This window comes from Cherax quadricarinatus, chromosome 19, assembly GCF_038502225.1.
Source record: "Cherax quadricarinatus isolate ZL_2023a chromosome 19, ASM3850222v1, whole genome shotgun sequence".
NCBI classification, from domain to species: domain Eukaryota; kingdom Metazoa; phylum Arthropoda; class Malacostraca; order Decapoda; family Parastacidae; genus Cherax; species Cherax quadricarinatus.
The window spans coordinates 42,065,910-42,078,138 of NC_091310.1; the positions used below are offsets into that span (position 1 = coordinate 42,065,910).

Consider the following 12,229-nt stretch of genomic DNA (forward strand, 5'->3'; position numbering starts at 1 on the left):
AATTGTGACAAAACAGGCCTCTTTTCAAAGAAAATGCCAAAGAGGACCTACATCACGCAGGAAGGAAAAGGCACTCCCAGGACACAAGCCTATGAAAGACAGGCTAACTCTCATGTTCTGTAGTAATGCTAGTGGGGATTTCAAAGTGAGGCCTTTACTGGTGTATCACTCTGAAAATCCCAGTGTTTTCAAGAAAAACATTGCTGCCAAGAGTAAATTGTGTGTGATGTGAAAGGCAAACAGTAAGGCATGGGTTATGAGGGAAATTTTCCTTGACTGGTTCAATTAAGTGTTAGGCTCCAGTGTGAAGAAATACCTCCTGGAAAATAAACTGGTACTCAAGTGCCTCCTGGTAATGGACAATGTTCCTGCTCATCCTCCAGACTTGGATGACCAAATGGTGGAGGAGTTTCATTTCATCACAGTGAAGCTCTTGCCCCCTAATACCATTCCTCTCATCCAGCCCATGGACAAGCAGATCATTTCAAACTTCAAACAACTCTACACCAAAGCAATGTCTCAAACATGCTTTGATGTGACCTCAGTCACTCAACTGACCCTAAGAGAGTTTTGGAAAGATCACTTCAACATCCTTCATTGCATAAACCTTATAGATAAGACTTGGGAGGGAGTGACTTCCAGGACTTTGAACTCTGCTTGGAGAAAATTGTGGTCAGAATGTGTCCAAGAGAGGGATTTTGAAGGGTTTGGGGCTGACCCTGATGAGCCTATGGCAGTTGTGGAAAGTATTGTGGCATTGGGGAGTTCCATGGGGTTGGATCTGAGTGGCGAGGATGTGGAAGAGTTGGTGGAGGTTGACAATGAAGAGCTAACCACTGAAGAGCTGTAAGGCCTTCATCTGCAACAGCAACAGACCACAGCTCAGGAAATTGCTTCAGAGGAGGAGGAAGAGAGATGGAAGAAAGTGCCTTTTTCAAAGATTAAGGACATTTGTGCAAAGTGAAGTGAGGTGCAAACATTTATGGATGAACATCACACTGACAAAGCTGCTATAGGCCATGTTGACAACATGTACAATGACAATGCTGTGTCCCATTTTAGAGAAATTTTAAAGAAACGCCAGAAACAGAGCTCTCTGGAACAATTGTTTGAGTGACAGGGGTCCAGTGACTCTCAAGCTGGTCCTAATGGCATTAAAAAACAAATAAGGGAAGTAACCCCAGAAAAGGACTTGGTACCTGAAGTCTTTATGGAAGGGGATTTCCCTTCCAAACAATAGTAACTTCTCCATCCTCTCCTCTCCTCCCATCTTCCATACATCAAGTCTTCAATAAAGGTAAATGCCATGTTATTATTGTTTTATTCTTCATGTCTCATTGTTTTCTGTGTAGGTAAATGTATATTTCACGTAAAAAAAAAAATATTTTTTTTAATACTTTTGGGTGTCTAGAACGGATTAATTGGATTTACATTATTTCTTATGGGGAAGATGAATTCAGATATCGTCAAATTCGGCTTTAGTCACACTATCTGGAATGGATTAATTACAATAACCGGGGGTCCACTGTATAGGCTTACCTAATCACCTCACTTAGATGAAGTTGTCTCCCTCAAAATACTCTCCTTGGGAGGCTATACACTGATCCCAGTGCCTCTGCCACATCTCGAAAGATTTCTGGAACTCTTCTTTCCTAATGACGTCTAGTGCAACCTCAAATTCTGCTTGAATCTCCTCCATATTGTTAAAATGATGCCTCTTGAGTGACATTTTTATTTTTCAGAAGAGAAAGAAGTCAAAGGGAGCCTGATCTGGGAAGTAGGGAGGACATGAGATTGGCACCAAACCTGCACACGAAAATCACTCCCTATGAAAGCAAAAGACTTGGCAGGAGATGCAACATTTCCCCGATGAAAAGCAGGAGTGCCACGAGTACATTGAGAGAGAACACAGTAAGTGTCCAGGGCCCAAGACTGTTCAATTGCCTCCCAGCATACATAAGGGGGATTACCAATAGACCCCTGGCTGTCTTCAAGAAGGCACTGGACAGGCACCTAAAGTCAGTACCTGACCAACCAGACTGTGGTTCATACATCAGCTTGCATGCAGCCAGCAGTAACAGCCTGCATGATCAGACCCTGATCCACCATGAGGCCTGGTCTCAGACCGGGCCGCAGAGGTATTGACCCCCGAAACCCTCTCCAGGTAAACTCCAGGTAACTGCCATGTTGTTTTTGACCAGAAAATGATGGTGTTAAGTCAGCAAGCAGGGCACAAATTTCACAGCCACTTACTGCATTGTCAAAATGCTTTGACATAACCCATAAGAAATTCTCACATTACTTGCAATGTCCTGGTTACTCTGATAATGCTCTTCGTGAATAGCCTTCCTCACTTTTTCAATTCTGGCATCTGTTATTAAAATTAATGGACAACCAGAGCCTTCATCATCCTCAACTGACATTCATTTTGCTTTGAACTGAGAAAACCATTCAAAACACTGTGTCGGACCTTTTGCTTCATTGCCAAATACTTGCTGAAGCTTTTTGTGTTTCACTAGCCATTTCATTCTTTTAAAGATTCCATGCTGTTACACAAAAAATCAGAATGAATTGACAGCATGACAAAAAATGCCCACCTAGCCTCCAAGGAATGACCGACCACACTGAAAGACACCGTATTACTTCACATGAGTGTACTGTGCAGTGTGATCTATGCTGCTGCCATATTTCACCCAGGGAGCACGCAAAAATTTGAGTGTAGAAACTTTCTGATAGCACCTTGTAAGAGCTTGAAAAAAAAAAGCAAACAAAATAAAATATTTACATTACCTATAAATTCAGTGAGGTTTTCAGAACTAAAGGATATACGTATTACTGAGAATAAGAGTTCAAAGTAAAAAGGTCTGGCTCTGTTCAAAATCATTTCATGGGAGAGTACTAGTAATAACTGTAAAATCTATAGAATCTTATTCCTCATTAACAAGCAAACACAGCCTCATACTTTATGCAACAGTGACCCTTCTTACCCCAGCCGGCTGTGATGATATCTAAGGATAAAACAAACATGAAGATCTATGTTAAAAAGAAGCAACATGACAATAAAAAAACTACTGCTACTGGCCATATATGTAGAGACATTACTATTACTAGCATAAGCTTAAATATAATGATAAAAACAAGTACTGTAAGGTACACCCCTAAATTCCATATCCTATATTCTAAGTGCATGATTTCATAAGTGCAGAATTTATTTTCTACCAGAAGTTCAGATATGAATCTGAATGAGAGCTGAAGTAATGTGGAGTAGAAAGCAGGTGTTATGATATGTATCTATGACCTCACCTCTTTCCACAATAACATTCTTCACTTAATCTTTTCTTTTCAAATATTACTGCCTTCAATCACTATATGGAAAAAGCATAACTGGGGCTTGGAAAAACACAATACAACATATTTGACATTTCATATATGTATATTATCCTAGTATAAGACCCAAATGTAAATCTTTTTGTAAGAGGACCTGGATAAATGCAAATTTTTGATGACTGGTGCATAAAAAAAAAAAAAAAGCTGCATCAAAGTGGGAGAAAAACATTTAGAGATTAACCTTGCTTTCAAGGCTTCACTCATCAGTGAACATGCCCAGGGGCATTCAGTGTATACCTTCACCCACAGGATGTGTTTTTGTGAAAGATGAACTGAGGTGAATTGTTAATGTATACCTGGCTTGACTTAGCATTATACCTGATCATTCAGAGAGAATGGAACAAAGTAGAATGACTTGGAGAGCATATAAATCTGTTGGGAAAGGAAGGTGGGATAGGAGTCATCCCTGAAAAGGTTGGAGGGAGGGGGTAAAGGAGGTTTTGTGGGTGAGGGGCTCAGACTTCCAGCAAGCGTGTGTGAGCGTGTTAGATAGGAGTGAATGGAAATGAATGATTTTTGGGACCTGACGAGCTGTTGGAGTGTGAGCAGGGTAATATTTTGTGAAGGGATTCAGGGAAACTGGTTATCCGGACTTGAGTCTTGGAAATGGAAAGTGTGTATATGTATGTATGTACAAGTATACACATGGTACCTCCCTATATATATATATATATATATATATACAGTGGACCCCCGCATAACGATCAGCTCCCAACTCGACCAGTTATGTAAGTGTATTTTTGTAAGTGCTTTTGTAGGTGTATTTTTGGGGGTCTGAAATGGACTAATCTAATTCACAATATCTCTTATAGGAACAAATTCGGTCTATAACGGCACCCAAACAAACTTCTGGATTGAAATAATATCGTTATGCGGGGGTCCACTGTATATACATGTGTATGTATATCTATATACATATATACTGTATTTTCTTTTTTTTTTTTAACAAGTCGGCCGTCTCCCACCGAGGCAGGGTGACCCAAAAAGAAAGAAAATCCCCCAAAAGAAAATACTTTCATCATCATTCAACACTTTCGCCTCACTCACACATAATCACTGTTTTTGCAGAGGTGCTCAGAACACAACAGCTTAGAAGCATATACGTATAAAGATACACAACATATTCCTCCAAACTGCCAATATTCCAAACCCCTCCTTTAAAGTGCAGGCATTGTACTTTCCATTTCCATGACTCAAGTCCAGCTATATAAAAATAACCGGTTTCCCTGAATCCCTTCACTAAATATTACCCTGCTCACATTCCAACAGCTCGTCAGGTCCCAAATACCATTCGTCTCCATTCACTCTTTTCTAACACGCTCATGCACGCTTGCTGGAAGGCCAAGCCCCTCGCCCACAAAACCTCCTTTACCCCCTATCTCCAACGTTTTTGAGGACGACCCCTACCCCGCCTTCCTTCCCCTACAGATTTATACGCTCTCCATGTCATTCTACTTTGATTTATTCTTTCTAAATGACCAAACCACCTCAACAACCTTTCTTCAACCCTCTGACTAATACTTTTATTAACTTCACACCTCCTAACTTCCACACTCCGAATTTTCTGCACAATACTTACACCACACATTGCCCTTAGACAGGACATCTCCACTGCTTCCAACCTCCTCCTCGCTGCAGCACTGACAACCCGAGCTTCACACCCATAGAAGAGTGTTGGTACTACTATACTTTCATACATTTCCTTCTTTGCCTCCAAAAATAACATTTTTTGTCTCCACATATACCTCAACGCACCACTCGCCTTTTTTCCTTCATCAATTCTATGATTAACCTCATCCTTCATAAATCCATCTGCTGCTTCCATACTCTTCCTCCTCAATTTGATATCCAATTTTTCTTAATCTAAATCATTTGATACCCCTCATCACCTTACTCTTATCTATGTTCACTTTCAACTTTCTACCTTTACACACACTCCCAAACTTGTCCACTAACCTTTGCAATTTTTCTTTAGAATTTTATAATGCAAATTTTAATAATGAAATTTTTCTTTAGAAAAATTGCATTATTAAAATTCTATTAAAGCATATGAAAAATTTCAAAACATCAATATCATACCGTACCTGGAGTATTACGAGAGCATTTTCAATAGATAACTGATCAGATGGAAGTCCTTCTGCCTTCCACTGCAGCTGTTCCCTCTCACTGCTTAAGAATCTGTAAATTAATACATATACATATGTACAATATATTTTTTTTTAACCAGCCACATCCCACCGAGGCAGGGTGACCCAAAAAGAAATACAAAAGTCTCTCTTTTTAAAATTAGTAATGTATACAGGAGAAGTGGTCACTAGCCCCTTGCTCCTGGCATTTAGTCACCTCCAATGACACACATGGCTTACAGAGGAAGAATTCTGTTCCACTTCCCCATGGAGATAAGAGGAAATAAACAAAAACAAGAACTGGCAAGAACACAGAAGAAAACCCAGTGGGGTGCGTATATATACGCTTGTACATGCATGTGTAGTGTGACCTAAGTGTAAGTAGAATTAGCAAGACGTACCTGAAATCTTGCATGTTTATGAGACTGAAAAAAGACACCATCAATCTTACCATGTAAAACAATTACAGGCTTCTGTTTTACACTCACTTGGCAGGATGATGGTACCTCCCTGGGCAGTTGCTGTGTACCAACCTACTACCTAGGATGTACAATATATATAAACTAATGAATTCATATTATATGGCATTTATGACAGTATGTAGTACCTTCATTGATCTTGTATGCATCAACCTACTTACAATACATTTACTAATGTATAATTAACATATACAGTGGAACCCCGGATTTCGGCCATAATCTGCTCCAGATGATTGGCCTTAATGTGAAAAAGCCGAAGACCAAAGTAATATTTCCCATTAGAATTAATGAACATACAATTAATCTGTTCCAGACACCCCAAAATATTAACAAAAAATAAATTTTTTAAAGATTAACTTTAGTTTTACATACAGAAAACAATGAGAAATAAATATAAAGCACAAATTTTAATGATAAATGAACATTACATACCGTTATTGAAGACTCTTGTTGGCGTATTGAAGAAGACGAGGAGGGGAGAGGGAGTTGGGGTTATTATTTGGAAGGGGAATCCCCCTCCATAAGGACTTCAGGTATCAAAGCCCTCTCTGGGGTTACTTCCCTTCTTGGTTTTTTACTGGTACTAGGACCAGCTTCAGTCACTGCATCCCTGTTGCACAAAAAAAAAAAAAAAACTGTCCAGAGAGGTCTATTTCTGGTATTTCTTTAGGATTTGCCTGAAGTGGGAAAAGGTTTTGTCAATGAACATGTTGCAGATACGGCTTGTTTGTGCTTGGTCAGGGTGATATTTCTCCACAAAACTCTGCAACTCACTCCACTTTGCACACATGTCCTTAATCACTGAAGAAGGCACATTCTTCCCTCTCTCTTCCTCCTCCTCTGAAGGAATTTCCTCAGCTGTGGTCTGTTGCAATTGCAGATGAAGATCTTGCAGCTCTTCACTGGTTAGCTTTTCCCCGTGGTCCTCCACCAACTCTTCCACATCCTCGCCACTCACCTCCAACCCCGTGGACTTCCCCAGACAAAAGATTCCACAACAGGCAGAGGGTCGACAGGGTCGACATGTTTGGAGGATGAGCAGGAGCATTGTCCAGTACCAGGAGGCACCTAAGTGGCAATTTATTTTCCTGAAGGTATTTCTTCACACTTGGGCCAAACACTTCATGGACCCAGTCAATGAAAATTTGCCTTATTATTAGCTTTCCACAACACACACAATTTACTCTTAACGACATTGCTTTTCTTGAACACTCTGGGATTTTCAGAGTGATACACCAGTAATGGCTTCACTTTCAAATCCCCACTAGCATTACCACAGAACAAAAGAGTAAGCCTATCTTTCATAGGCTTGTGTCCTGGCAGTCTTTTCCTTCTGTGTGATGTAGGTCCTCTTTGGCATTTTCTTCCAAAAGAGGCCTGTTTCATCACAACTGAACACTTGTTGGGGGAGGAATCCTTCAGCCTCTACGGGCTCCTTGAATTCATGCATGAATTCTTCAGTTGCACATTTGTTTGAACTTGCAGCCACATCATGCCTTACAACACTGTGTATGCCACTACGCTTCTTGAATCTGTTGAACCAGCCTCTGCTGGCCTTAAATTCACTAACAACAGCACTCGTTCCATGCATTTTCTTTACGAGATCTACATGTACCTGCCTTGCCTTTTCACAAATGATTGACTCCACAACACTATCTCCCGCTAATTGTTTATCGTTGATCCACACCAACAATAACTTCTCCACATCTTCAATTATGGGGTGATCTTTGTTTCGTTAGCATTTTTACCCCTTTTGCAACATTAGCTTCCTTGATTTCTACTTTCTTTGCTAGGATGGAAGTGATTGTTGATTTGGATTTGCCATACATCCTGGCAAGCTGGAGAATATGTACACCACTTTTTGTACTTTGCTACAATTTCTTTCTTGAATTCTATCATGTTCCTCACTTTCTTTACCAAAGGGCTGGCACTAGGAACTTCTTTTGGGCCCATGGTGGCTTATTTTGCAGTCACACTCAATAAAGAACCACAAAAAACAATGGATTATAATGAAATGTTTGGATGAATGTGCGGAGTGTTGCTCACTCGCCCAGAGATACAGCCAGACTGACTCACGAACGCGGCAGAGTGGCGGGCAGACACGTCTAATACAGCCGATTTCTGAGTTGCTGGCCAAAATCAAGAACAGAATTTCGCCCAAAAAAGCAGCCGAAATCCTATTTGGCCGATATCTGTATTGGCCGATATCTGGGTTTCCACTGTAAATGTAACAAACATTGGTCAATGGCATGACTGAACAATCATGGAGACAATAAATCAGAAGAATGCAAACTGTGTGTACAAATCCAAAATCTGTAAGACAGCTATGACTGCATCATGATCTAACATTATCATCCTACAAGAGCAGTGAAAACTGCTAGAACTACCTTTGTAAAGATGTTTGTTTCTACACCTGCAACTGCACCTAATGAATTGCTACTGTATATATGATTCATCTATTATGCACTTCTTAGTCTGCAGAAGAGGACCTCAGTATGAGACTGAAATATTTAGTACGTATTTCTTTCTTTCAACACACCGGCCGTATCCCACCGAGGCAGGGTGGCCCGAAAGGAAAAATGAAAGTTTCTCCTTTTACATTTAGTAATATATACAGGAGAAGGGGTTACTAGCCCCCTTGCTCCTGGCATTTTAGTTGCCTCTTACAACACGCATGGCTTATGGAGGAAGAATTCTGTTCCACTTCCCCATGGAGGTAAGAGGAAATAAACAAAAACAAGAACTAGTAGGAAAATAGAAGAAAACCCAGAGGGATGTGTATATATATGCTTGTACATGTATGTGTGTTATAGGTAGTAGGTTGGTAGACAGCAACCGCCCAGGGAGGTACTACCGTCCTGCCGAGTGAGTGTAAAACGAAAGCCTGTAATTGTTTTACATGATGGTAGGATTGCTGGTGTCCTTTTTTCTGTCTCATGAACATGCAAGATTTCAGGTATGTCTTGCTACTTCTACTTACACTTAGGTCACACTACACATACATGTACAAGCACATATATACACACCCCTCTGGGTTTTCTTCTATTTTCTTTCTAGTTCTTATTCTTGTTTATTTCCTCTTATCTCCATGGGGAAGTGGAACAGAATTCTTCCTCCGTAAGCCATGCGTGTTGTAAGAGGCGACTAAAATGCCGGGAGCAAGGGGCTAGTAACCTCTTCTCCTGTATATATTACTAAATGTAAAAGGAGAAACTTTCGTTTTTCCTTTTGGGCCACCCCGCCTCGGTGGGATACGGCCGGTGTGTTGAAAGAAAGAAAGAAAGACATGTATGTGTAGTGTGACCTAAGTGTAAGTAGAGGTAGCAAGACATACTTGAAACGTTGCATGTTTCTTCTTCTTTCTTTCAACAAACCGGCCACATGCCACCAAGGCAGGGTGGCCCAAAAAGAAAAACAAAAGTTTCTCTTTTTAAATTTAGTAAATTATACAGGAGAAGGGGTTACTAGCTCCTTGCTTCCCCATGGAGATAAGAGGAAATAAACAAGAACAAGAACTCGAAAGAAAATAGAAGAAAACACTACGAATTCTCTGCATAATACAGTGGACCCCTGAGTTTCACGAGCATCGCGCTTCATCAAATATAGCCTCACGTTTCGTGATTTGCCTCGTGATTCGTCGGTAGTACGGAACGCATCCGAGTGGCCTCCCAGCAGCCAAGCGTACACAAAGGCTCCCACACACCATTCAGAGTCAGTGTGGCATTGTTTCTGGTCGAGTGACCATCACCCCATGTGTTCATATGATACATTTCATAATAATCCATTCTTTTTTGTGCTTGCAACTGTTAAATAAGCCACCATGGGTCCAGAGAAAGCTTCTAGTGCCTGCCCTTTGGTAACGAAGGTGAGAAACACGATAGAATTAAAGAAAAAGTTTGTAGAAAAATATGAAAGTAGTGGTGGTAGAGGGTGGTAGTGGTTTTGATGGTGATAGTGATGGTAGTAGAGGGTGGTAGTGGTTGTGATGGTGGTAGAGGGTGGTAGTGATGGTGGTGGCAGTTGCAATGGTGGTAGAGGGTGGTAGTGGTTGTGATGGTGGTAGAGGGTGGTAGTGGTTGTGATGGTGGTAGAGGGTGGTAGTGATGGTGGTAGAGGGTGGTAGTGATGGTGGTAGTGATGATGGTTGAGGGTAGAGCTGCAAGACCTCTCTTTATGGAAGGGGATTTCCCTTTATGGAAGAGGATTCCCTTTCCAAACAACAGTGTAACTTCTCCATCCTCTCCCCTCCTCCCGTCTTCAATATACCAACAAGTGTCTTCAATAAAGGTAAGTGTGATGTTGTTATTGTTTTATACTTGATTTCTCATTCTTTTCTGTATGTAAATCTATATTTAATCTATAAAAAAAATAATTTTTGTTAATACTTTTGAGTCCCTGGAATGGATTAATTGGACTTACATTATTTGTTATGGGGAAAATGGTTTCGACATTCGTGAATTCCGACTTTTGGCAGGCTCTCTTGAATGGATTAATCACGAAACTCAGGTGTCCACTGTATTTACACCACATGTTGCCCTTAGACTCAACATCTCCACTGCCTTTGGCCCCATCCTCGTTGCAGCATTTACAACCCATGCTTCACCCCCACATAAGAGTGTTGGTACCACTATACTCTGGTACATTCCCTCCTTTGCATTTATGGATAACGTTGTCTCCACAGATACCTCAACACACCACTCACCTTTTTCCTTCAACAATTCTATGGTTAACCTTACCCTTCATAAACCCATCTGCTGACAGGTCAACTCCCAAATATCTGATAACATTCAATTCTTCCATACTCCCTCCTTCCAATATGATATCTGATTTTTCTTTATCTAAATCTTTTGATATCCACATCACCTTACTCTTATCTATATTCACTTTCAACTTTCTACTTTTACACACCCTCCCAAACTCGTCCACGAACCTTTGTAATTTTTCTTTAGAATTCCCCAAAAGCACAGTATCATCAGCAAAAAGTAACTGTGTCAACTCCCACTGTGTATTTGATTCCCCATAATTTAATCCCACCCCTCTCCCCAACACCCTAGCATTTACTTTTTACAACCCCATCTATAAATACGTTAAACAACCATAATGACATTACACATCCCTGTCTAAGACCTACTTTTATTGGGAAGTAATCTCTCTCCTACACACCCTAACCTGAGCATCACTATCCTCATAAAAACTCTACAGCATTTAGTAACTTACTACCTATTCCATCCACTTATCTCTACAAATTTATTTTTTATGATAAGGAATAGTAGTAAAAAGTGAGTGACTTGTTGAGCCTTCACCCTTGGGCCATCATAGCCTTTCTACCCAATGTTTTATCTGATATGCAACACTATCTGCAAATTTGTATAGAGTGCTCATGTCTCAACTGGTTGCAGATTCAACTCACACACTAAGGGGCCTGGGTTCAATCCTCAGATGAGTGGAAATGTTGGGTATGTTTCCTTACACCTGTTGCCCCCTCTTCACCTTGTATTAAGTACATACCTGGGTGTTAGCAGACTGGTGTGGGTCATATCCTGGAGAAGATTAAAGAACACCAATGGAAATAAGCCTGACAGTCCAATGACATGTTTTTACTGGGTCACTAGCCTTCTGCATTAACCCTCTCAGTGTCGGTCCTGTTAGATAATGGCTTTGAAGCCAATGTTGGTCCAGTAGTACAATGCCATGAGCTTAACTCACTCAGATAAGCCTTAAGCAGTAAATCTGGGCCTAGATATGAGAGAATGGGTCTATGCTGTAAGCATGCACCATATAAAAAAAATTTTGCAGCACACAGCACGAGAAAAAAATTGCGACCATATTTTTCGATTAAAACGGTGACTTTGTCGTGTATTTTTATACGGTTTTTATGGTTGTATTCTCAGTTTCTTGGTCTCTTTGATAGAATGGAAGATATATTACAGAAATAAAGATGATTTTGAATGGTTTCAGGACTAAAATTGAGCTCAAAGTAGTGGAAATGTTCGAGTTTTGCCGATATTCCAGAGTACACTTGTCCAATATGCATCCAGCCTGCCAATCTAATAAACATTTAGGAATGCACTGACCTTATTTATACAATTATTACAATAATGCAATAGTCTGCATAACAGTAAATCTTCTAATTTTGTGTAAATAAAAATTCAAAATGGAAAGCAAGTGTAATATATAAGGGGCCTGGAGATGTGACTAAGGAACAGAAGAAATGTTTTTTAGTGCCAGGAAAGTCTA

General features: G+C 40.3%; 1 protein-coding gene across 3 annotated transcripts in view; it reads right to left on the minus strand.

Moving 5' to 3' along the window:
* btv (dynein cytoplasmic heavy chain beethoven) overlaps nt 1-12,229 on the minus strand; it is a 289,769-nt gene that overhangs the window by 78,391 nt on the left and 199,149 nt on the right. For all 3 annotated transcript variants that reach the window (XM_070086734.1, XM_070086733.1, XM_070086735.1), the window contains one exon: nt 5,472-5,565. In XM_070086734.1, coding sequence (XP_069942835.1) covers nt 5,472-5,565 — 94 coding nt within the window. The remainder of the gene's footprint in view (nt 1-5,471; nt 5,566-12,229) is intronic.